The sequence below is a fragment of the Rattus rattus genome, chromosome 11 (assembly GCF_011064425.1).
Source record: "Rattus rattus isolate New Zealand chromosome 11, Rrattus_CSIRO_v1, whole genome shotgun sequence".
NCBI classification, from domain to species: Eukaryota; Metazoa; Chordata; class Mammalia; order Rodentia; family Muridae; genus Rattus; species Rattus rattus.
Window position 1 is genome coordinate 97429648 of NC_046164.1, and position 26481 is coordinate 97456128.

The 26481-nt window shown below is 40.7% G+C and overlaps 1 protein-coding gene across 1 annotated transcript in view; it reads right to left on the minus strand.

Annotated features, from left to right (window-relative positions):
- The window catches only part of Eml6 (EMAP like 6), a 288615-nt gene that overhangs the window by 71210 nt on the left and 190924 nt on the right, over positions 1-26481 (minus strand). The window contains 7 exon segments of the mRNA XM_032915924.1: positions 2727-2827; positions 6592-6685; positions 16427-16532; positions 16942-17128; positions 19673-19791; positions 22966-23072; positions 25846-26013. Coding sequence (XP_032771815.1) covers positions 2727-2827; positions 6592-6685; positions 16427-16532; positions 16942-17128; positions 19673-19791; positions 22966-23072; positions 25846-26013 — 882 coding nt within the window.

Here is a 26481-nt window from a genome sequence, read left to right on the forward strand (position 1 = left end):
AATTTCGCACACCTAGGTTCACTGCAGCAGAAAGCCTGATAGCCAAGAAGTCATTCAGGGATGAGCAATACAGACAAAGTAGTAAGTGGATACCACGGAGTTCCATATAATATACAGGAAAATGAATGGAACCAAGCAAGGGTCATGTCAAAATAACAAAGCCAGAGTCAGGAAGACAAACATATGTTTCACCTTCTATGTAGAACACAGATTTTGAGTGGGGAAGGACCATATGAGAGGACATGGGGGAGGAAAGGGCACATCGAGAAGAGAGGATGGCAGACATGAGCAAAGTCCTGACATAAATGGATGACGGTGCCACAAGGAATTCAATTACATAGTATCCCAACAACTTAACAATAATATTTTAAAAATCTTTAGAAAAGAATTATGATTAAAATAAAAACAAGGAAGTGTTCTATAGATATTTGTTAAATCTATTTGGTTCATAACTTCTGTTAGTTTCATTGGGTCTCTGTTTAGTTCCTGTTTCCATGATCTGTCCATTGATCAGTGTTGAAGTCTTCCACTATTATTGTGTGAGACACTTTGAGCTTTAGTAGTTTCTTTTATGAATGTGGGTGCCCCTGCATTTGGAGCATAGAATTGAGAGATCATTTTGGTAGATTTTTTTCCTTTGATGAGTATGAAGTGTCCTTCCTTATCTTTTTTATTTTTTTTTTGATAACTTTTGGTTGAAAGTCGATTTTATTTGATATTCTAATGGATGCTCCAGCTTGTTTCTTGGGATCATTTGCTCGGAAAATTGTTTTCTAGCCTTTAACTCTGAGGTAGTGTCTGTCTTTGTCACTGAGGTGCGTTTCCTGTGTGCAGCAAAATCTGGGTCCTGTTTATATATCCAATCTGTTAGTCTGTGTCTTTTTATTAGGTATTGAGTCCATTGATATTAAGAGACATTAAGGAAAAGTGATTGTTGCTTCCTGTTATTTTTGTTGTTAGAGATGGATTTATGTTTGTGTGGCTGCCTTCTTTAGGGTTAATTGAAATTAAATTAATCTTTTTGCTTTTTCTAGGGTGTAGTTTCCCTCCTTGTGTTGGAGTTTTCCATCTATTATCCTTTGTAGGGATGGATTTGTAGAAAGATATTGTATAAATTTGGTTTTGTCATGGAATATCTCGCTTTCTCCATCTATGCTAATTGTGAGTTTTGCTGGGTATAGTAGCCTAGGCTGGCATTTGTGTTCTCTTAGGGTCTGTATGTCATCTGTGCAGGATCTTCTAGCTTTCATAGTCTCTGGTGAGAAGTCTGGTGTCATTCTCATATGTCTGCTTTTATATGTTATTTGCCCTTTTCCCTTACTGCTTTTAATATTCTTTCTTTGTTTTGTGCATTTGGTGTTTGATTATTATGTGACAGAAGGAGTTTCTTTTCTGGTCCAGTCTATTTGGAGTTCTGTAGGCTTCTTGTATGTTCATGGGCATCTCTTTCTCTAAATTATGGAAGTTTTCTTCTATAATTTTATTAAAGATATTTCCTGGTCCTTTTAGTTGGGAATCTTTGCTCTCTTCTATACCTATTATCCTTAGATTTGGTCTTCTCATTGTGTCCTGGATTTCCTGTATGTTTTGGGTTAGGAGCCTTTTGCATTTTGCATTTTTTTTGGCTATTGTGTCAATGTTTTCTATGGTATCTTCTGCCCTGAGATTCTCTCTTCAATCTCTTATATTCTGTTGATGATGCTTGCATCTATGACTTCTGACCTATTTTCTAGGTTTTCTATATCCAGAGTTGTCTCTATTTGTGATTTCTTTTTTGTTTCTATTTCCATTTTTAGATCCTGGATGGTTTTGTTCAATTCCTTCACCTGTTTGGTTGAGTTTTCCTGTAACTCTTTAAGGGATTTTGTGTTTCCTCTTCAAGGACTTCTACTTGTTTACCTGTGTTGTCCTGTATTTCTTTAAGGGAGTTATTTATGTCTTTTTAAAGTCCTCTATCATCATCATAAGATGTGATTTTAAATCCAAATCTTGTATTTCTGGTATGTTGGGGTATCCAGGGCTTGCTGTGGTGGGAGAACTAGGTTCTGATGATGCCAAGTAGTCTTGGTTTCTGTTGCTTAGATTCTTGCACTTGCCTCACCATCTTGTTATCACTGATGTTAGTTGGTCTTGCTGTCTCTGACTGGAGCATGTTCTACCTGTGGACCTGTCCTGGATGATCTTAGGACTGAGAGCACTCCTGGGAGACCCACACTCTCCGGGCGGGATTTGGGTCCAGAGGGCTGTGCAAAACCTTAGCTCTGGACTCTTGTCAACATAGAATCTAACAGATACTTATTTTGTACCTTTCATGTACAGAGTCAAGGTTTAATTCATATGCTAAATTTGGCAATATATTATTAAAAGAATCCTCAAAATATTGAAAACTTTATTCAACCAAAGTAATTACATTCTACTCATCACTACAACATAATTATAACTTTCAGGTCAGATGACTAAATATAAAATTCATTGTTTACATGACAGAGCATTTCCCAAAACTTTTTAAACATAGTGACAATGCATAGCATTGTATACGGTTTCATGTTTCATTCTGTAGCCAGTGAACAGTCCAATGCAAAGCTGGGAGAGTATATTATATAAGCACATTTGCATTTCAGTTTGCAGAGAGACTGGGCACATAATGGCAATAGGACCCCTCATAGCTGCATAATGAGTAATTCAAACTTCAATGCAAATGAAATAAAATGCAAATAACCACATACCTGCTTGTTGCCAGAACTTGATATGCTTAATCCCAACTGTCACCAACTTGTCAGCATGGTGTGGATTACATTTTACCACAAATATTTTATCTTTGTGTCCCCTGTAAGAGACAAACAGGGAAAAATAATGTCTAGTTTGGATGAAAGTGTTGATAGAGTTATATTAAAAACATATACTTGGCTTAATTTTCATTAACAGTATTTAATAGGATAAATAAGCAACCAGAAATGTTTAAAATACACAAGAGTCTCCTATAAAGTAATAACACTGGGCTACATGTTTGGGACTATGCTCTCTTACCTAATTATTCCCACATTTACCTGCTTAATTATCAGTTAAAAAAAAGAAGTCTGGCGTCTTCATAAGATAAAATTAATTGCACCACTATAGATTGCATGTAATTCTGAGATAGTGAGATCTTGGGCAGGAGAAATAGAAGGAATGAACGTTCTGTGGAAGATCTTTCAGTTTAAGCTGATTTTTGGCTAGATTTTTGGCATATTCACTATAAATTGGAGCCCCTGACACACATGGCCATTGAGAGAGAAAGAATGGTTTGTACGGACTCAGCTTTCGTGCTTATTAACACAACATTTAGGTTTACTTCCAGGCAAGACGTGTCCCTGGTGTTATAATACCACGGTTGTTATGGAGGTAACCAATCGCTTTCTCTCTGTATGTGAGATTGACTCTGTAGGAGGGAATGCATGCCTTGTACTGTAAACCTTGTCCAAAGTCTGAGGCTGAAGAAGCCACAGGCCATGATGGGGAAGTGGACTGCTAAGTGGACATGATGTCTCTTGTCAAATAGTCTTCTGAATACTTTGTTTATGCTCACAGTTTAGTGCTACTGTCAGCTTGGGTCAGGGACACTTCTTCTGTTGTTGTTGGAGGTTATCGCAGAGCTTTATAACTGGCCAAAATGCTGAGAATAAGTGACTGATGAGTACTCAAGCCTATGTGGGACATACGCATCACACCTCCAAGTCAAGAAAGGTAGGAAACAGTGTAAGAGCTACAGTAAAAGGTGTTGTGGAACACTGTCTTCCAGGCACTCCTGTATTCTCCGAATCTGTGATTACCTGTATAAGGCCTCCATAAGGGCCCGTCAGCATTCCATCATGGAGGGAGGAGGGGCTTAAGAGGCCCTGCCCTCTGTGCACTTATAGGAAACTAATGATTGCTGGTAGGGTAATCACTGGAAAATTCCCCATGCTTCTTAAATAATCCCTCACCCATGCTGCTGTAAATTACCCTAATAAACACACACACACACACACACACACACACACACACACACACACACTCACACATTCCACAAAAACAGAAGCTGACTAGTTGGAAACAAATTGGAGGGAAACGGAGAGGATGAGTGAATATAATCAAAACACATTATCTACGTGTATGAAAATATAATGAAACCCATTATCATGTAAAATTAATATGCTACCACAGAACTTAAAAAAAATAGGTATACCAATAATTTCTTTTAAGAATTAAAATAAATTTAGTTTTATAGCTGGGGCAGACAGATACATATACAACTAAAAACCCCATTTGTAAATAGCTGGCTGAAATCGTTCTTGAAATTAGCAGTGGTACAAAGACATCCAAATAGAATGGCTCAGTCTCAGGGGAGATCTTATCAGACCCCTATTTGATAATTCTAAATGTCTATTTCTCTGAGCTGATAAAAAGGGTGACCCCAACAGTGCAGTGCAGATGGCACCTGGGTCATTGAGTATTATCTGCAGTGCCTTTGATGTCACCTCAGTTATATGCTGTTCGTCCTGCCCCCCAGGGGGACATTCCCAATCCTGGTGACCACACTACTGAAGAGCAAATGCCTTGCCAGAACAGTCTGCCAGAGGCAAGGCTGTGGTTAGAAACACTGGTTCAAAGCAACGCTGGTAAGGACTAAGACTCAGTAGGGCAAAGTTAGGGAGGGCATGTGGTCCCTCTGTAGGAATTATTTGGCAGAAGCTGAGAGAGGTACTACACGCCAGGAAGGGGACACTTCACACAGCATGAATTCTCCATTACCTGTTTTAGATTCTTATTTGCCTTAGGACTTCACTTAGGGCCATTCTACAATGTTTTTACCTAACTAGTTGGTTATTTATATATTTGTGCAAATAGCATAAATATTTTGTAAACATGTTTATCCAGGATTTTAAAAATCTAGTATTCCCGTGCGGAGGTTCACTGATTCCTGACCTTCCACTGGGGAAAGAGCACTAATTAATGCCATTGTCACAAGAAATGCTCTTATAGGGCAATACTTTCTTTGGGGTATGCATAGTCCTGGGGAGCAATTTCAAATATAAATTGTCACTAACATAATGGAATTAGCTTGCTTTGAGCTAATTAGACAGAAGTGATATTCTCCATAGCCTGTAAAAATAAACCTTTTAATAGTAGGAAGTACCCTTGCATTTCTCATGGTGTCTCCTATGTGCAGCTATGAGTCACCCACAGCTGCAGAGGGGCAGCCTTGAGTTTTCATTGCTGACATGGGCTTTTTTGGAGGTAATTTACATGCAGAGAAAACCTACCAGGAATACTATACTGAAATTCAGTTTTCAGTCTGAGAGGAAAACAGGCCCTAGAGGGAATGGAGCTAGAATGAGGACGAGAGAGAGAGAGAGAGAGAGAGAGAGAGAGAGAGAGAGAGAGAGAGAGAGAGAGAGAGAGAGACAGAGAGAGAGAGAGAGAGAGACAGAGACAGAGAGAGAGAGAGAGAGAGACAGAGACAGAGAGAGACAGAGAGAGAGAGAGACAGAGAGAGAGAAAGAGAGAGAGAGAGAGAGAGAGAGACAGAGAGAGAGAGAGAGAGACAGAGAGAGAGAGAGAGAGAGAGAGAGAGAGAGAGAGAGAGAGAGAGAGAGAGAAAGCAGGCAGGCAGGCGGAGCTGTGAGTGCTACAGCTGCCAAGAATTGCCTTTTGACAGCCATCTCAGAACAGCTCATCTCCTAAGGTTAGCTGCAGTCCTCAAGACTCCAGCTGCAGCTCTGTTCCGGCTCCAGCAGTTGGTAAATCTTTGTTCATCACAATCAACCACCATCAGCTTTTGTTCCCGTGTAACACTGTAGTAGACAGTATTTATTTTAAAAAGTGAATATTAGGGTTCAAGGCCATTGACATTGATATTGCAACACAGACAGGGCGTTGGCAATGTAGGTCATAGCTCACAGAAAGGCTATGAAACTGCGCCTGGGCAACAAGCTAACTTCCTGGACTGCAGCTGCCAGTGGTCCTGACCTCTGACCAGGCAGGCCTCGCACTTGGCAGAGCTAGATGTGAGTAAAGAGTCATGTTCAGACTTAGTGCTGAGGAGGCAGAAAGAGAAGCTGGGGTAAGGGAGGACAGATGGGCTATAAACAGCAGTAGGTCTTGGGAGCCTATTTATAGGGTGTGGAGATTAAGGAAACAATTTGCCTGCTCTGAAACCGAGCAGGGATACACTCGATAGGGCCTCCTTTCCAGCAGACCACAGCCTAATGACAAATGGAGGTTCTGACTCCAGTGACATTGGCAATCCTTCCTGGCTGGTAAGGCAGAGAAACAAGAGGTGGGGCACACATTTTTCTGCTGCTGGGGGGGGGGGATACGCTTTCATAGAGATAATGGAAGCATTGCAGAAAGAGATGATGAGGAGCTGCTTGGGGAGCATTCTAGAATGTTCTTACTTCTCACCACAGACATTTAAAGCAGTCTTGGCTCTGTGAAAGGGAGCAGTACGTGTTAGGTTTCTATGTGAATTTCATCCGACTTTGAAGATGAACTCTGAGCAGAAAATGGCAAGTGTTGACCTTCCCCAGGGGAGGTATGGGCAGGGTGTCCTGAGCATTCTGTGATTCTTACCTTGTTGTAGCTATCTTTTCTCCCTTTTTCCAGTCCCAAAACACAACACTGTGACAGTCATCTAAACCAACCGACACGAGACATTTTCCGTCAGCTGTATGAAAACAACACAAATGTCAAACAGGTCATTTCTTTGGTGAAAACCTGAAGCATTTTGTATACTGCAAAGAGGAACAAGAAATCTTCAATACTCTTTAGGCTCAAATACATCTGACACAGAGTAAACTGTGTGAAAAACAATGGCAAAGATTCTGGATGCACACCCTGGCTAGTGAGGTCAGTCACCCTCCAGACTTTCAACGGAAGGCAGTTAACGGGGCCTCTCAAAGAAGCAACCTGAGCCTTGTTTATACTATGACAGACAAATCTTAGGAAACTTACTGGAAGGGAGTAAATTTAGTTGTATGACTCTGAAATGTGTGTGTGTGTGTGTGTGTGTGTGTGTGTGTGTGTGGTATGTGTGTGTCACTTAAGAATCTCGATATTTTCAACTCTAAAATTTCTAAAAAGCCAAACCTTAGTTTAACTCTCAAGTTACAGCATTATAGAAATAAAGTGTAGTTTCAGATGTTTCTTACAAAGGATGACCTCACAACTGAAAGGTTTTTGAATTTTTATTTTTTCCAATTCAAATGAAATGTGCTCCTTATAGACATTTAGAAAATATGCATGGAGAGAATTTTAAGCTGAGAAATTGGCTCATTAGTGCAGAGCTTTCCTGACAGGTACATGGCCCCGTGTTTGAGCCCAAAAATGACACATACAAAATTACATAATTATACATACATGTGCATGCATACACATGTGCATGGACACATACATACATCTGTTCTTCCAAATTTCTTGTATTCCCACATTTGATGTCAACCTACTTGTCTTTTTCTCCACAGGAATCCCTTTAGAGAAACAAAAGAAGCAAAGCCACACTGACCAAACAATTTGCTAATCTTTTCTTGCCCATCGTAATGTATTGTGTTATATTATTAGTAATAATGCTATTATAACTTTATTATTAAATATTTATAGTATTGGCAATAATTGCTACAATTTTGACATTTAGGCTGCCTTTTTACATTCTAAATGTAGTTAATGTACAAGTAAGTTAGAAATAAATATAGTTAATGTTCATTTCCCCTTCAAGGTGGAAAAGGAGGCACAATCAGTAAGCATTTCCTTTGTGGCTCCTTGCAAGGCTGGAACTAAAGGAACAGTGTCACGGGGCAGCACCCCCTTCCTCCCACCGCTCAACACTTCAAATCTACTTGAGCCTCTTGCATTTTTAAAGGCTAAATCTTTGGCAACCCAAATTGAAGTACCAGACTTTGAGTGGCCTTATTTGTACAGATTCCCCATAGGCAAATGGGAATGATAGTTTATTCCCATTTGTCTGGAGGGTGCAGGGTAAGAAAAAGTAGAATCCGCCTTAACAGTGTGGATCTTTCCCACCTCAGTCACCAGGGACATCTGTAGCAAAGGTTTAAAGATGTAAGGTGAGTGTATTACCTGAAGACATTGATGATGTGCTAATGAACTCAAGTACTAGCCGATCGCTATATGCTGGTAATTCATGTCCTTATCTTACAGGACATCAAGCTTTAAACTGAACACAGTCCAGCATTTTGGAGCAGATACCCCCTATTCACTACACATACCATCATTCTTTCCTTATTTCTTGGTGTCTGAGTTAATGAACTCCAGTATTTGGAGATTTTATTATTGGTGGTTTTTTCCCCTCTCCCTTCAGATCATAAATTCTTTTAAGGCCCAGAGTAAGCACACCCTGTTTCGTAACCATACACAGAGCTGTGTTTGGGGTACATATTGGTAGTCTGATGAAGGAGCGGGCGATAAAGACAGACTGTGCCCATGGTGGTACAAATAGGAAGAGGAAGTGTATGTCACATGACTACGTTTAAATACTATTAGCATCTTAGAAAACAGTGCACACATATGCATCGACTCATGCTGAAGCTAGGCTGTCAAGAATGCTGTCTTGATATGTCAATATGTCCTTGGCATGTGAGCATCCATGCATTTAAAGTATCAGTTTTAAAATTTCTGTCTTCTTCTTTTTTTTTTTTAAAAAGGTTTATTTATTTATTTCATGTATGTGTGTACACTGTTGCTGACTTCAGTCACACCAGAAGAGGGCATCGGATCCCATTACAGATGGTTGTGAGCCACCATGTGGTTGCTGGGAATTGAACTCATGACCTCTGCAAGAGCAGTCAGTGCTCTTAACCATTGAGCCATCTCTGTCTTCTGAAGAAGCTTTGTATATAAACAGATTTTGGGGGGAAGTTCTGGGGATTCTTTTTAGAGTTTCTCTGATCCCCACCCCCACCATCTCACTCTCATGAGTTATGTGACCTCTTTACCCCCAACAAAAGTGTAGGCTTTTCTGGGATGGGAGTTTTCTTGAGGACTGCCAAGTATAAGCTATTTCTGTAAAACACACTATTCAGAAATAAAATTGGAGCCTTATAATTTTTCCCCTAGTTTCCATTTCCCCTGTAGAGACTTGACCTGATCATTGAAAATCTATTGTTTCCAACCCCTGGTGGTTTGGTTCTTTTCTCCTATTCTTGTAGTCTAAGTCCTTCTCAGTCTTTTTAGGCACAGCATGTATTAATTATGGCTGGATGTGACACAGTCTAAAAATAGTTCTAAGGCAGTTAATGTAAACAGCAAAGGGCAAATTAGAAAAAGAAAAAAACTTATTCAGACAATTACAAGTCATTCTTCCTATTCCGGACTTATTGAAAGCACACAGGTTTCCTTAGCAGACAGTGAAGCCCAGTCAGTTTCTCATGCGTTCTAGAAATCAGCACCATTTCCTGAAGCTTTAAACACTACTCAGCTGACATTTAAGATAGAAAATATTTATGAAGCTGAACTTTTACTAATTGATTTTTTCTCTGCCACGTGGAAGCAATTTCATTGCACTGTCGCAAAACAAAAATGGTCCCCATTCTCTCTAGGAATGATAATAAATTCTAAGTAGCTGCTCAAGGATCGCCGAGAGGGCTCAGGTAGTCAAGGTACTTGTCACCAAATCTTGCAACCCGATTTAACCCTGGGACTTACATGGTAAAAGGAGAGAACTGACTCCCAAAAATTGTTCTCTGACTTCCACATATGGGCTATGCCATACACATGAGCACACAAACAAAGAGCTGTAATCTAAAAAGTGCTGCTTGGTTGAATGAGAAACTGTAAATGCATCCTTGCCAGTGTTTACAGACACATCCTTGTTTCCTTTAGAGCAGCAGTGAGAACACACTGATTTATGTAGTGTACTCATTGTGTAACTATTTATGTGTTGTCTTGTTGTCACTTTGGCCTGCTTTATATGTCCATGACAGCCTGTTTTTCTAATAAAATGCAAAGTACTGTTGGCTGGTCCCCATGAGACCCCCCATAAGGAACTGAGACAGGTGACTGTGGGGCGCATAGCGGGGGCCACCAACCACATAACTCATTGTGCCAAGAGCCTGCTAAGTGGCTCTGGTCACTCATTCACATAATGTTGGCACCCTGGTTACATGGCAGAAGAGGAGTAGCTGACCAGCTGTGTGAACCGAACTTCGCAGAAGACATTTATTATTATTATTATTATTATTATTATTATTATTATTATTTGACTTCTGGTTAATCTGTCATTCAGAGCTGGGCTCTCTGCTCATGGGAGCCTGTTCCATTTGGAGTCCTCTTGGTACTACGACTGGAGGATGGGAGGGCAGCTGCAGTTGTTGGTGGGTGCAGGGAGGAGGGAATAAGCAAGTACACGGGTGCTACGACACTTTCTATGCAGGTAATCCACACCTGTCACTTCACCAGTGAAAAGTAGGAACAGAACTCAAGACCAAGAAGGTGGTGTTCCCACGAGATCCACCCAGACTGAGAGCCAGGAGACCAGAGTTCTTGTACGATGTCACCAAACGACCTCAGTTCTTACTGAAGTGGAACAGAGGCTCAGCCTACAGTTTCATTTTTATAACACTGTACTAGCCATAGAAATTAACCCAAAATGTTCCCCTTATAGGGACCACAGGGATTAATCAACTTCCCCATTTATCTGGAGGCAACCACTTGTGGTGCTGAATCACTCACAACAGATCTCAGTGAAAATTCCTGAATAGACCTCAGGTGTTTTCTAAAGCCACCAACTACATTCCTCTCTAGCCACTTACAGACCAACCCTATATATACTTAACTTCAAAGACAAAATACGATTTTCCAGGGTTTTTCTTTGGTGGCTGTTATCTGGGAAAGGGGGATGGTTAAAACTCAAATGCTCTGGGCTGGAGAGATGGCTCAGTGGTTAAGAGCATTGACTGCTCTTCCAGAGGTCCTGAGTTTAATTACCAGCAACCACACGGTGGCTCACTGCTGTCTGTAATGGGATCTGATGCCCTCTTCTGGTGTGTCTGAAAATAGCTACAGTGTACTCATATATATAGAATAAATAAATTTAAAAAACCCTAAAATACTCTTCTTATGCAGAAGTACTTTCACACATAGAACTCATAGAACAAGTTGTTTTGGAAACATAAAGCAGGCTGGTATGAGAACAAGAAACGTAACAGTTATATAACAAAAGTGGTTCAACTCCTCTATTCTTGCCACTGTTCTAAAGGAAATAAAGACAGTTCTTTACACATGGGCAGGAGATGAAGATCACTGACAGAAACATCTTCCTCACCTCCTCCTACAGTGTCTGGTTTCCTTATCCCATAATGGTACTGATGATTATTAAATTCTAGTTAATTACTGTTTCCTTTATATGCTAGCATACTTTACATATTTTCATAGAAAATTGATGGTAGACATATCTTTACCTTATTTTTGTCCAACTTGAGAGATATTAATAGTTCACATGATTGATATTTTAAGGTACAATTTTTATAAAACATTGCAAACTGCTTGCTTACTTATTGAATAAATTTTCAATGTCACCAAAACCAAAGATATATGGGATTCTCATAATCCTATGAACTTCTAAGCCTTACTATTTTTATTTCATTATTTTAATAAGGGCATTGCTAACATTCTAAAGCAGTTACTTATGTTTCTTACATGGAAATCAGTTAACTGTTTCTTACAAAGAAAAGAAAATCCAGAAGTCTATCTGTGAGCTATAACTCTCCTTTGGCTTCACCCAGACAAAGGGCTCTAAGTCAACACACCACAGAGACACCTGCACACCTCATGTTTCCTGCAGCTCTATGCACAGCAGCTATGGTACTAGCCTAGGTGTCCAGGAACAAAGGGATGGATAAGAAAACTGTGGTTTATAAATATAATGCAAGTTTTCAGCAATAATGAAGAATGTCTGCAGGAAAGTGCATGGAACTGGATCTGCTCATAGTAAACTAAACCAATTGCAAAAAGATAAATATTTCACTTTCTCCTTTGTGCTTCTTAGATTTTATAGACATATACATGCATTTCTATGTTAAAATATATAATAAATCAAAATTGAAGTAAAATTATCTAGATTAACAAAGAGATGGACCTAAAAGGCGAGAATGAGGAATGGGGCAGGGAGAATATGTTTAATACATAATATTTATTATATATAGAATGAAAGAAAAATTTAAATTAAGTGTCTTAAAATATTATAAAGTAATACATGCTTATGCATTGGTGAATAAAGTTAATTTTAAGACAAAGGTGGTTTGAGTAGTAGGCTATGGGTTAAAAAGAAAAAAAATGAGGAAATTTAGGAGTCTTTGGGAAAGAGCCATACAGGAACTAACGGTTTAGTTTTTTTACACCTTGCTATTTTCTCAAGGATACATGGCACACATTTTAAATCTGCAAGAAACCCTTTCTGAAGCCCAAGTCTTTGCATGCACTGTGTACTGAAGTGTAAGCTGAACATACAACAGGCAAGTGTGCTATTGAGTGGTCTCTCCTTGTACTACATGCCTCCTCTTGTCACACAAGCTTACTGGCTTAAGAATAAGCTGTCCACCATTGTTTCTACTAATTCAGTAATCACGGGAGCTAGCAAAAAACGTTTAGAAATGCCATAGCAACTCATAGTCCCATAGTTTGTAGTATATGAGAATCTGAAATTTAATAAAAGAAAAACTGCCTTATCTTGCAATTGCTAAGAAAATAGACAATTTTCTCCCAAACATAATTACCTCATTAAGCAAACCTTGTGTGTTTATTCATCCATAACATACTTAATTTCTTTTATCTTTATTAACTTGAGTATTTCTTATTTACATTTTGAATGCTATTCCCTTTCCCGGTTTCCAGGCCAACATCCCCTAGCCCTTCCTCCCTCCCCTTCTATATGGGCTTCCTCTCCCCATCCTCCCCCATTACCGCCCTCCCCCCAACAATCACGTTCACTGGGGGTTCAGTCTTAGCAGGACCAAGGGTTTCCCCTTCCACTGGTGCTCTTACTAGGCTATTCATTGTTACCTATGAGGTTAGAGCCCAGGGTCAGTCCATGTATAGTCTTTGGGTAGTGGCTTAGTCCCTGGAAGCTCTGGTTGCTTGGCATTGTTGTTCATATGGGGTCTCGAGCCCCTTCAAGCTCTTCCAGTCCTTTCTCTGATTCCTTCAACGGGGGTCCCGTTCTCAGTTCAGTGGTTTCCTGCTGGCATTCGCCTCTGTATTTGCTGTATTCTGGCTGTGTCTCTCAGGAGAGATCTACATCCGGTTCCTGTCAGCCTGCACTTCTTTGCTTCATCCATCTTATCTAGTTTGGTGACTGTATATGTATGGGCCACATGTGGGGCAGGCTCTGAATGGGTGTTCCTTCTGCCTCTGTTCTAAACTGTGACTCCCTATTCCCTGCCAAGGGTATTCTTGTTCCCCTTAAAGTAAATTCTCTACCTACAGCACATATACTGTGGGAGAGAGAGGTGGGCTCTTCTCAACATCCCAACCCACAGTCTTTGTGGGATACAGGGATGCTGGCAGAAGTAATGACAACACATGGCCCCCGACAGGTTCCATGGAAGCTCTCAACAATGAGCTGCAGGAGACAAAAGAGCCACAGTATCTCTGCCAGACAGGATGGAGGAGAAGTAGCCTATTTCGCTCCTCAAGAGACAGGAGCACACTGCAGTCAGGGGTGAAGAAGCATGAAGGCTCTAGTGGGTGAAATGCTGCCAGGAAACACTAATGCCATCAACTTCCATCTAATGGTACAGTCCTAAGTCAACTAACCCAAGGGCATCTTCGGTAGACATGGCAACTGTGCTTCCAGAAGACTCCAGAAAGGAGCAGGATTGACTGAGAGCAGCATTAATGCATTATCCCCTTTAAGGAAAGCCCACCCAGTATTACTGATTGTCTGATGCATGTTCACTCCTTCTCATTCTCTCCCTCTTCTTTTCCCTCCCTCTCTTACCTCTTCTATCTTCCTCTTTCTCTGTTTATTGTAGTGCTGATGCTGGCCAAGGAATCTGTGAGTGAGACATGGCCCCAGCAGCATTAAAACAGCATGATGGGGTGGGGGGTGCGAGTGAGCAACACAGAAGAATGGACAATAGGAAGAGACTGTGCAGTCTTAGGATCTAGTTACCGCTGTTGTCCAAGTGAAACAGCTGAAGGCTACTTAGAAAAAGAAAATTTTACTTAAAAAGTTTAGGGTTTGTTTTTCTTCTTACCAATTTCTACAATGAAATGTTTAAAATTGTCTAAGCAGTAACATCTATAATACTTTCTTTTTAAAAAAATATTTATTTATTGTATATGTGTGGGTCTTTTGCCCCCATGCACACCATGTGCAGGCCTGGTACCTGTGAAGGCCAGGAAAGGGTTGGATTCCATGGAACTGGAATTACAGACAGCTACGAGCTGCCATGTGGGTGCTGGGAATGGAACCACAGTCCTCCAAAATAACAGCCAGTGCTCTTAACCATGGAGTCATCTCTCCAGCCCCTGAGATAGACTTCCTCCAATAAGGAGAAATTTACTCTAAAGACAGCAGCATCTACAAGTAGAATTCTTATAGTGTTGAGTTCACAGTTTAATTTGGAAACTCTTCTTTCCAAAGAGGAAATTTGTTTCCAACCAATTTTATAAAATGGCGCTTTGCAGATCTGTAGCCTTCTTTCTACTCCTTTATAGTATAAGTCAGAAGCAATGTGCTCCTTCTTATTTGGAGACAAAACTGTGGAACTGATCTTGTTTTTGTTTTCTGAATAGGGTCCCACACTGTGTTTCAGGCTGGCCTGGAACTTACCGTGTAGTGCTGGCTTGCTTCCAGCCCTTTCCTGCCTAGGCCTTATACTGGCTGTAGTTACAGGTAAAAAGTCAACATGTCTGGCTTAAATTTGATATTCTTCACCATTGCAAGATGTTTGCACCTAGGTCTTTCTCTAGCAACTGCTGTTCTTGACTTTGAATCACTCCAGCAGATGCACGGCTTAATGTGAACTCTAGATGATGACTTGGGAGAGTACTGAAACTTGAGAATAACATTCTGAGTGAGATGAGCCAGACCTAGAAAGATATTCATGTAATGTACTCACTTATAAGTGGACATTATCCATTAAGTGCAGGATAACAATGCTACAATCCACAGACCCAATGAAGCTGAGTAATAAGGAGAGCCCAAGAAAGGACATGTGATTCTCACTCAGAAGTGAAACAAAATTGTCAATCAGAGGTGGATGGAGAGAGGAACTGGGTGGGACGGGGGTGAGGAGGGGTACTGGGTGGCAATCAGGTGCAGGAAGAGGGTGGGGTGGGAGGGGACTGGGAGTGAGAATGGAAATTGGTGGGAGGTATCTCTGAGACGAGCTGGAAGCCAGGGACAGGGGAGGCCATGGGAAGTCTATGGGGATGACCTTAGCTGAGACTCCTAGCAGCTAGGGCTATGGAGACTGAAGTGGCCACCTCCTGTAGCCACAGGATTTTCAATGGAGGGAGGGGGACATCAACCCACCCACAAAACCTTCAACCCAAAACTGTGCTACCTACAAGATGCACCGGGATAAAGATGGAGCAGAGACTGAGCAATGACAGCCAAGCAATGACTGTCCCAGCCTGATGCCCATCCCGTGTGAGAGAGTCACGCTCTGACACTATTAATGATATTCTGCTGTACTTGCAGACAGGAGCCTAGCATAGCTGTCTCCTGAAAGGCTTTGCCCAGCAGCAGATGGAAACAGATGCAGAGACCCACAGCTAAACATCAGGCAGAGCTCAGGGAGTCCTGTGGAAGAGTGGGGGGGAAGGATTGAGAGAGCCAGAGGGATCAAGGACACCGCAAGAATACCTGACCTGGGCTCAGGGGGATCACAGAGACTGAACCGCCAATCAAAGAGATTCAGGGATTGGACCTAGGCTCCCTACATATTTGTAGCAGATATGCAACTTGGTCTTCATGTGGGTCTCCTAACCAGTGGAGCAGGGGCTGTCTCAGTCTCTATTTCCTGCCTTTGGATCCCTCTCCCCTCTACCTGGACAGCCTAGTTGGGCCTCAGTGAGAAACAATGTACCTAGTCCTGCTGGAACTAGATATCTTAGGGTGACATGGTACCCAAAGGGGTCCTCCCCTTCTCAGAGAAGTAATGTTGGGATGGATTTGTAAGGGTAGAACTGGGAGGGCGGAGGGGGGTTTCTGTTGGGATGTAAAGTTAGTAAAAAACAAATTATTAAAGAAAAAAAGTGACCAGGAAAGGATGTGCAAGCTAGCTAAAGGCTACATTCTCTTGGTGAGGTATTTATACAGCTTCCAGACTCATGGGAGGTGATGTGCAAAGAGCTTACCTCATCACAGAAAGAACTTGAATGAGTAGGAGGCTGTTGGTTTTTAATCAGCCACAGACTCATTATTCTGATGCTTGTGAGAGCTTACCTGAGAAATCCAGAGCACACACTCCTCTCTGATGGTGCCCTTTCAATAATGACAGACACTTTAGAGTCTGAGTGTCCCACACATGGACAGCAGCATCTCTTCCCACCTATATCACAGGATGAATACTGTTAACCATGCATTCAGGGTCAAGCACAACTCGGAAATGAAGTGACACACACTATTTGTAAGCTAGGAAGAGCCTTGGGAATGATCTAGTCTGGCCCTGTATTTTCCAGATGAAGAAAAAGGCTTAGAGCTTCTAAGAGGCTCATTGTGGCCTCAAATTGGATTCTGGCAGGTTCTTGTCCTGCACAGGGCTCCCTGTTAAGGAACTTTTGAAGGCATCTCTTTAAGTATATACTTTGTTCTGCCCCTACCTCCTCAGTGTTCTCAGAACCTTCATGTCTTATGCTGGTTCCTACCCAAGACATTTTTCCTAGTCCAGGCAAACTGGATTAGAAACTAAACACCCTTTTTCTTTTGCTAGGTTCTGGTCGTTGAGGAGAGACACACACCTGTCCAGTGGCCACATAGTCCTTCACCGGATGGATGGTCAGGCTGAGAATGTCATCATCATGCCCCAGGTACAGCCTCTGGGTGTGTTGTTGCCTGTTGTACACCACAGCAACGGCAGCAATGTGGTACACCACCTCTCCAGCTTGTGTGTAGAACAGATTGTTTCTACAGTCATAGCCTCTGTAACTGAAGCACAGATCCAAGAGGCACACGAATGAACAGCACACGAATGGAATAGGAATTGTTGAGGCAAAGCAACTGCGTTGACGTGAACTGTGCAAGTGGAGGCACATGGAGACTGATTATTGTCACAGAGTCTATTCCCAGACCTTCAACTACTTTCTATGTTCTCTGCTAAAAGCAATCCTTGTTCAGGAGTTAGCAGTGCACACCTTCAGGCCTAGCACTTGGGAGGAAGAGGTAGAAAAATCAGAAGGTCATCCTCAGCTATGCAGCAAAATTCAGGCCAGCCTGGGCTACATGAGACTCTGTTTCAAATCAAGCCAACAGATCAACGATCTAATCCTTGTGACATGAGGCCCAGGCTCTTGTTCTCCATCCTTCACGTACTATGTGACTTTGGGGCACAGTGCTTTCGGGGCACCAATTCCAAATACAACCGAATTAACTGTTTTCTTTTCTTTCTTGAGAATAACTCTTTTTTCCCTTCTCACTGTGTAGCTCTGTATGTCCTGTAACTTAACTACATAGACCAGCCTCATATTTGCGGAGCTCTGCCTGCCTCTGCCTCTTGAGTAAGTGTAGGGATGAAACGTGAGGACCTGGTGAATGAGTCATCACAATGGGACAGTGCATTCTTCTGTAAACCATGTGCTAAGTCTTTGTTCAACAGAACTATATAGACACTATATTGAATAATATCAATGAATTATTTTTATGATATCAAAATAAAAATGTTATTTTTAGCCTATAACATAGGGAGAGTTCAAAGACCTGGAAAACACTTTTATTTTGTTCTTTGTATTTATTTGTGAGAATCAATTCAGTGCCTTTATCTTTTAAAAATAGCTGAAAAGTGGGACTAGACTCAGTGCTAAACTCTGCCACATTTTACCCATAAATAACATATATACATATATCTGAACTGAAAAGCCTTATGGACTGGGGAGATGGCTCCCCCAGTCAATGTTTGCTGTTTAAACAGGAGTTTCTCAGTTCAGATTCCCAGCACCCATGTACGAAGCTATGTGCTGTGGTCAGTGTTCACTGCTTGAACCCCAGCCACAGGCCACAGACACTGCCAGCCAGCCCAGCCATAGAGTAAACTTCAGGTTCAGTAAGAGACTTTGCTTCAAAAAATCACATGGAGCAGCAGTTCTCAGTCTGTGGGTTGCAACTACTTTGGCAAACCTCTATCTTCGAAAATTTCACATTATGATTCTTAACAGTAGCAAAATTACAGTTATGAAGTGACAATGAAATAATTTTATGGCTGGAGGCCACCTCAACTTGAAGAACTGTATCAAAGAGTTGCAGTTTTAGTGAGGTTGAGAGCACTAATGTGGAGAGTGGCTGGGGAAGACAGATGATGTTGCTTTCTGACCAACACACATATACATCATCCCATTAAAATAACGTCCAAATAAAATTTTCTGTTCTTAACAATTAAAGACATTAATATGTAATATAAATATTTGATTTTGCCCAGTTTTCCAGTAATAACTGAATTAAAAAATTAACAGTAGTACTTTCCAACAGAAATATGTATGTCAAATAGTTAACATTTTCTCATTGCATAGCATGGAGGAAACAAAGGCAGGAGAATTCTACAAGTGTGAGGCTAGCCTGGGCTCGAGAGTAAGCCTCATCAAACTGTTTTGAGAATTTTTAACTCATTGCATCATGAGTACACACATGTACACACATTTTGATAAGAGTCTGCTCTTTTCTGCCACATCTTTAAAAATGAAGTTTATTTTACATGCTGAACACATCTCAATTCAGACAAGCCATGTTGTCTTAGATGATTTTATTTTTACATTTTACTTAGTATGTACATATGCATGCACATGTATATGTGTACATTTGCACATGTGTACTGGGAGTGTGTATGTGTCCTACTGAGCACTGGTTTCCTCGCCTAGACTTCATTTTCTTATAGATGATATCATACAGTACCTGAAGTACCTGTGAAGTGTATATCACATCATATATTAGGTACAATTTATGGGATGACTATAATGGATATAAAGGTTTACATAAACCATGAATGGTGGAAAGTACCATTATAATAGAAATAGTTATCCTTGTGTTTTCAAAGTTGACAAGAGTGGAAGTAGAGCAGAGAGCGTTTGGGTTCTATTGGCTACATTAAAATGACTGAGGTATTTATACTGTAACAGATACATTTTTATTCTTCTCAGTCATTTAAAGCTGACAATGAAAATATCCAGGTGTTTTGTGCACGCATTAAAAAAAAAGTATCTAAAGAAATCCTTGTCCTTGGGTGGATCTAGGTAAACACAGAACAGGGTGGGAGGGTAGACCGTGTGGACATGGCAAAGCCCCGGGTAGCATGAAACCATGTCAAGTATGTGCTGCCCAGTAAAGCTGGACAGAGCCAGCTGAGACCTCACTGTAGGGACGGGTGCAACCTGGAGAGGGAGCATTTCAAAGAAGGGTCTTTCTGGCCAGGTAGGAAGACTGCCTGATAACTAGCTTAGCAGGGACAGAGGAAGAAACTCAGTGTCCCCGGGGCAGGCTACCTACCCATGTATGAACTGCAGTTTCAGGCTGTCCTCAGGAGCCTTCTCCCTTTTCAGGAAGGGCACTGCATGGTTTTTCTCTTTACTTTGTTGCTTTAGCTGAGGTAGATCTTCTTTGTAAACCTAAAATGACAATAAAGACGCTTAGCCAGTACGCTCTCCTCAGGCCTCACTACAATGTGGGCTTTATGTAACATAGGATCAGTATTACTCTCCCTAATAGAGCAAAACTAACATGAAATCTTTCAAATACCTGAGATGTAAAACAGTTTCCTCTCCTCCTTGATTGCTATTGCTTCCTTAAGTAATTATATCCAGAAAATAAATAAGTGAAATTGATGTTTTAGTAAGTAAGAAAGAAAACAAATTATTAATTAAATATATTTAACTCCGTAAGGCAAGACATCTTCGAAGATTCAGATGTTTGTAAAGCAGGAGCTTCCTCAGTTTTCTCTCTAGACTTTTTCTTTGTGAATTTTGCATATCTGAGTCTGAAATACTCTATGGGTTCAACCAAGAGTCAAGGACTGCTAGTAAAAGAGTATTTTCTACAGTTTAAATGCACGTGAAAAATTAAATCTGTTATTTACCTTTCTCATGTTTGATTTTCAAAAATTACTTTAATATGTAAAAAAAAAAAACCCAATTTATCGGGCTGGAGAGATGGCTCAGTGGTTAAGAGCACTGACTGCTCTTCCAGAGGTCCTGAGTTCAATTCCCAGCAACCACATGGTGGCTCATAAACATCTATAATGGGAGCTGATGCCCTCTTCTGATGTGTCTGAAGACAGCTACAGTGTACTCATATAAATAAAAATTAATAAAAAAAATAAAAAAAACCCAAAAAACCAATTTATCAGTAATTCTTCATCTTCAGGAAAGAAAATTTTCATCTTGAAGTAGAGTAATATAGAAAAGACCAATTTTAGATGCTGATTTATTGATTACTTAAGCACTGCCTGTACTGTGCCTTTGCCAGGCATGACTTCACTTGCTACTGGGAACAGAATGACCTGGAGACCACACGTTATTGACCTTAACAACATGCTGACTGCTGATTTGCTTCTGTGAGATCTCCATTGCTTGCCTGCCCCACCATGTGGTTTTAGGGTATCAATGAGAATATAAACTGGACCAGGCATCAAAGCTGTCCTAGTTTCAGTCCACTAGTGATATCTCTCTTCCACTCACACTGGTGTCAGATTGCTTATTATGGAAAAATCCCCACAATTAGATCAACTACATTACTGAAAAATGAGGAAATATAGCTATAATAAAGTTTCCTTTTAGGACATGGCCTAAGCCATCAAAAATTAAGTCAGAAGGTTCTTTCATATGCCTTAGATGTAAGGAACTACTCTTCTCAGTCTAAAGATAATTATTTATCCGAATGCACGATTCTTTTTATCAGGCATTAGTAACTTATCTCAGAGCACTGAATTCTGGGACATTTCTACTGCTTAGAGAGCATATGTTATAATATCATGGGCCTCAATTTCTCATCTGTTGAACAGAATAAAAATCTCTCCTCAGGAATAACTTGGGAATATTGTAAATCAATATGTGTGGAAACAATGAAAAAGGAATCACAGATAATAAGCAAGGCCAAGGCATGAGTTTCACCGACCATGTTGTACCACGGTTTCCTAGCAACATTAAATAAAAACCCTCCAGCAAAACAAAGTGGCAGCCCTCCCAGAGCTTCTGCTGTCTGCTTAGGCTTCATTTCTCCTGGGTGGTATTGCTCAGTGTTTCTGTGATATTCTCACTGCTATGGTTACCTTCCTAATTTTTTTTTTTTTGCTTTATATTGCACAATACATTTACCAGTTCACAGTCAAAGTGACCTAATTATGAGGTTGGTCTGAACTGTCAGCTGCACTGTCTTTATGCCAATCAGACTTTTCCAACACAGAATTAGGAAGAAATGACTATAGTAAGAAAAGAAGTAAATTTCAGTGCTTATACATTAGAAATGCATAGAGAGAGGGCCACATCAGCATTCTCTTAAAACAGCAGCCATGTGGATGTGGGTGAGCCACTTGACTAACCTGCCTGGATTTGGATCAGCCACATGAAGACAGTTGGTGTGTGTTAGCAGCCATAGACCTATCTGGTGCATCCCCCTGGGCAGCACTGACAGTTATGTATCTGGAATCCATTATCTTATTCACTCTATGTAGAATCTGTTTCACCTATAAACCTACTAACACATGTTACTTATACAACACTTCTACTTTTTATAGACTACAAATACTCTATCTATATCAAGGGGAGAAGAATCAAACCCTGGCAATTACCATCATGATATAGATATGTATGTCAAGATTCCTTCCAAGTACTACTGTAACAGCCCCTCCCCCCGCTTTCTGCTAAAATGATATTATTTTTTGTGGAAGGGAAACTGGAATCAGCTAACCAATTTTTATACAAGAATAGGTTTTTACTGGAAACACTGTAATTGGGTTTACTTTAAATAAACAGATAATGGCTAAGTTGAACAAGAAATGAAGATAACAGCTCTCATGCAGACTACCATTCCTCAAGGCAAAATATACATGTTTTATGATTTGCTAAGGAAATGAGAAAAACTTGCACTTTAGATGCATTTTTCTTTGCAAAATAATAATTATGTAAGTATGTATACAATACAGCTTCATATGAATCAAAAGCTCAAATGCTCAGAATTTCTCTTGAAAACTTTGCATCTACCTTCCACTTAATTAAAAAACTAATTTTCGTTTGTTGTTTTTATTTTTATTTTTCTTCCTTTCTTCCCCCCTTCTCTTTAAGATGGGGTTTCTCTGTGGCTATTATGGAACTAACTATAAATAGACCAGGCAAGTCTCCAATTCACAGAGATCTGCCTACCTCTGTCTCTAGAGTCTTAGGATTGTGCTGCCACTGCCTAGCTAAAAAGTAATCTAATGTGTAAAAGTGTTTTGCTTGCAAACATGTCTGTGCACTCCATGTAGGACTGGCACCTGCTGATGCAGGAGAAGATACAGGATCACCTGGAACTGGAGTCAGAGATGGCCGTGAGTCACTATGTGGGTGCAGGGAGTCCCAGGCCCGATGGAAGAGTAGCCAGTGCTCTTACCCACCAAGCCATCTCTCCAGCCTTTCATGTAAATACTTAATGGTGTAATAAATGTTATTTCTAACCTATATCCAAAGGCAAGATAAGAGCAGTTTTCTTATTTTTGCTGCATTTTTGTTCTGTTCTTCTGTTCTATCTGTTTTCTGAGCAGTGTCAAAATCGAATGGGGTCCAGGCTTTTATTCTCCCCTTACTGACCTGGCGATCATAATTGATCTGAGTTTCTTGTTCAATATCAGAGTCCAGTTCTGGAACATCAGAGACGTCTGAGTCAGATTCTTCGCTACAGGAGTCGGCACCACCTGCTGCAGAGACAGAACCCATTAGAACAGAAAATGCTGAGATGTTAAAGATCACAGAGACACTTCAAGTAGCTTCTTAAACCCTAACAAAGCAAAGTAAAAAGCCTGTCATAGTTTCCATTTAATTCAGGCCTGGAACCTGATATGTAGCCAGTAAAATATTGACTTCTAGAGGCCAGCCTCAGGAATAACCTTGACCTCCAGAGCCTAACCCTAGGGATGACCTTGAACTCCCAAGGCAAGCCCCAGAAATGACCTTGAATTCCCACAGCAAGCCCAATTTCTCAAATGCTGGCATTGCAGACATATGCCACCATACCGGACTTCCTTTTCTTTTCTTTCCTTTTTTAAAATTAGATAGTAGGATCTTACGTTGTAAAATCAGAAAGAATAGGGTTTAACAAAGACAAAGGTAAGGCTAAAGAAAACTACCATTAAGATAATCTTTATTTTTAAACATCCCCACCAAACACTTATCAAGGTGAAATCCCTACAGAATCATATGGGTGAGCACATTGACACATATCGTTGTAAATTTCCTTCTGCTTATACCCATGCACGTCTCAAAAGGATGTAAATAAAAAGACTGTACAGTATGGAGGTGGAAAGCCTGACTTCATGTGATAGGCTGTGTGTGACTCCCTTGTCTGGCACCCTGAAGTTCCCTATCAATTGTCACACTGGCTGAGTAGGCCCATTTCTCCGAGGGCTGAGTGTGTGCTTTCACCATTTTTTACTTTTTTTTCTTTTATTGAATTTTAATTTATATTTTAAATGTTATCCCCTTTCCTGGTTTCCCCTCCAAAAACCTGCTAACCCATACCCTCCCCCCACTTCTATGAGGGTGCTCCCTCACTCACCCACCTACTCTCTCCCACTTCCCTACATTGACATTCCCCTACACTGGGGTATCAAGCCTTCAGAAGACCAAGGGCCTCTCCTCCCATTAATGCCCAAAAAGGTCATTCTCTGCTACATATATGGCTAGAGCCATAGGTCAATCCCTGTGTTCTCTTGGGACAGTGGTATAGTCCTGGGAGCTCTGGGGGTCTGGTTGGTTGATTTTGTTGTTCTTCTTATGGGGTTGCAAACCCCTTCAGCTACTTCAATCCTTTCTTGAACTCCTTCACTGGGGATCCCCTTCTCAGTTCAATGGTTGGCTGCGAGCATCCGCCTCTGTATTTGTCAAGCTCTGGTAGAGCCTCCCAGGAGACAGATGTATCATGGTCCAGTCAGAATGCACTTCTTGGCATCTGCAATAGTGTCTGGGTTTGGTGACTGCATGTAGGATGGATCCCCATATGTGGCAGTCTCTGGATGGCCTTCCCTTCAGTCTCTGTTCTACACATTGTCTCCATATTTCTTCGTGTGAGCATTTTAGTTCCCCTTCTAAGAAGGACTGAAGCATCTGCACTTCTGTCTTCCTTCTTATGGTCTGTGAATTGTATCTTGGGTATTTGGAGCTGTTGGGCTAATATCCACTTACCAGTGAGTGCATACTATGTGGGTTTTTTTTTTTTTTCGTGATTTCGTTACCCCACTCAGAATATTTTCAAGTTTCATCCATTGGCCTAAGAATTTCATGAAGTCATTGTTTTTAATACCTGAATAATACTCGACTGTGTAAGTGTATTATTACATTTTCTTTATCCATTCCTCTGTTGAATGACATCTGGGTTCTTTCCAGCTTCACCTGTTTGGTTGTGTTTTCCTTTAATTCTTTAAGGGATTTTTATGTTTCCTCTTTAAGGGTTTCTACCTGTTTACTTGTGCTGTCCTGTATTTCTTTAAGGGAGTTATTTATGTCCTTCTTAAAGTCCTCTAACATCATCATGAGATGTGATTTTAAATCAGAATGGTGCTTTTCCAGTGTGTTCATGTATATAGTATTTGCTGTGATGGGAGAACTGGTTTCTGAAGATGCCAAACAGCCTTGATTTTTCTTGCTTAGGTTCTTGCCCTTGCCTCTTGCCATCTGCTTATCTCTGGTGTTAGTTGGTCTTGTTGTCTCTGACAGTGGCTTGATCATCCTTTAAGTCTGTGTGTCAGCACTCCTGGGAGACCCACTATCACCTTGCAGGATTTGGGTACAGAGAGCTGTGGCACATGGTCAACTCTGGGCGCACATGGAAACTGGAAGGATCCTGTCCCACACTGCTTCTGGGCTCTTGTGTCCTGAAGGCTCCAGGTGAGTCCCTCAGAGCAAAAGTGGTAGTCCTATCTGTGCTCTCAGGTGTGTCATCACTCCTGGGAAGCCCAGCTTTCTCCCAGCAGATCCGGGCACATAGACCTGTGATGTGCTTTCACCGTATCTGCAAAGGCCACTTTTTCAGTGTGAGCTTTCAGTCCATGGCCCAAGCTTTGTTTAAGCAAAACCCTTCAGTGAACATTTCTTAAGCAACCTATGCCAATCTCCAAATTTTTTCCTTTTTCTTTACATTTATTTTATGTGTATGAGTGTGTTGCCAGCTTGTATATTTGTATACCACATGCATGCCTGGTACTCTCAGAGGTCAGAAACGGGTGTCAGATTCCCTGGAGCTGGAGATGGGAATGGTTGTGAGCCACCATTGGGTGCTGGGAACTGAGCCTTATGCAAGAGCAACAAGTGCTCATACCTATTAAGTGCCTCTGAATATTTTCATTATATTAAAAAATTACATAAATGGATTTTTAAAACTACCTTATCTCTTTAGCTCCTGAACAAATACTAGGATTATTCTTTGAAATGATTTCTGAAAAATAAAGACATTGAAAAGTTCTGACTGTCGTTTACCCTGGGGTGTGGTTTCCGACACACCATTGCTGACTGCTTCTGGGATAAATCTCCACTGAAAAACGGCATGATCAGCTCCTCCTGTGCTTAGCACCCACTGGAAGTCGTGGGACCAGCGAACACTTGTGACGTGTGCCGAGTGGCCCACATACTTTCTAAATTTGGCTCCTGAAACAGAATTTGAGATTAATTATGTTTTTTTTAAAAAAGCAATCACATTCCTCTCCACATCAAGTAAAAAATTTCAACATGCCAGAAACATATCTCCAGTCTTACACATTACAATAAGTAATCACATGCCTCCCAGAAACCTCAATTATTCCATTTTTCCTTAATCTGAAGATGTGTCTTTCAAACTCAAGGTATACAGTGAAATGCTTAGTTAAATCTATTCCAACTAATGCTCACAGCTTCAATGTTTCTAAAAAATCAAATGCAAGAATTATCATCTTACCCATTCTTAAAGTTCCTATCCTATAAATAAACAAAATATTACACCCACATCTCTATAGATCCTGAAATGTGGGGATCTTTTCCCTCCACAGAGATCACTTAACCTGTCTTTTCAGTGGATTATGAACATGGCCAAGATAAAATAAAACAAATAAAATAAAATTAGTAGAATTCATCAGGCTG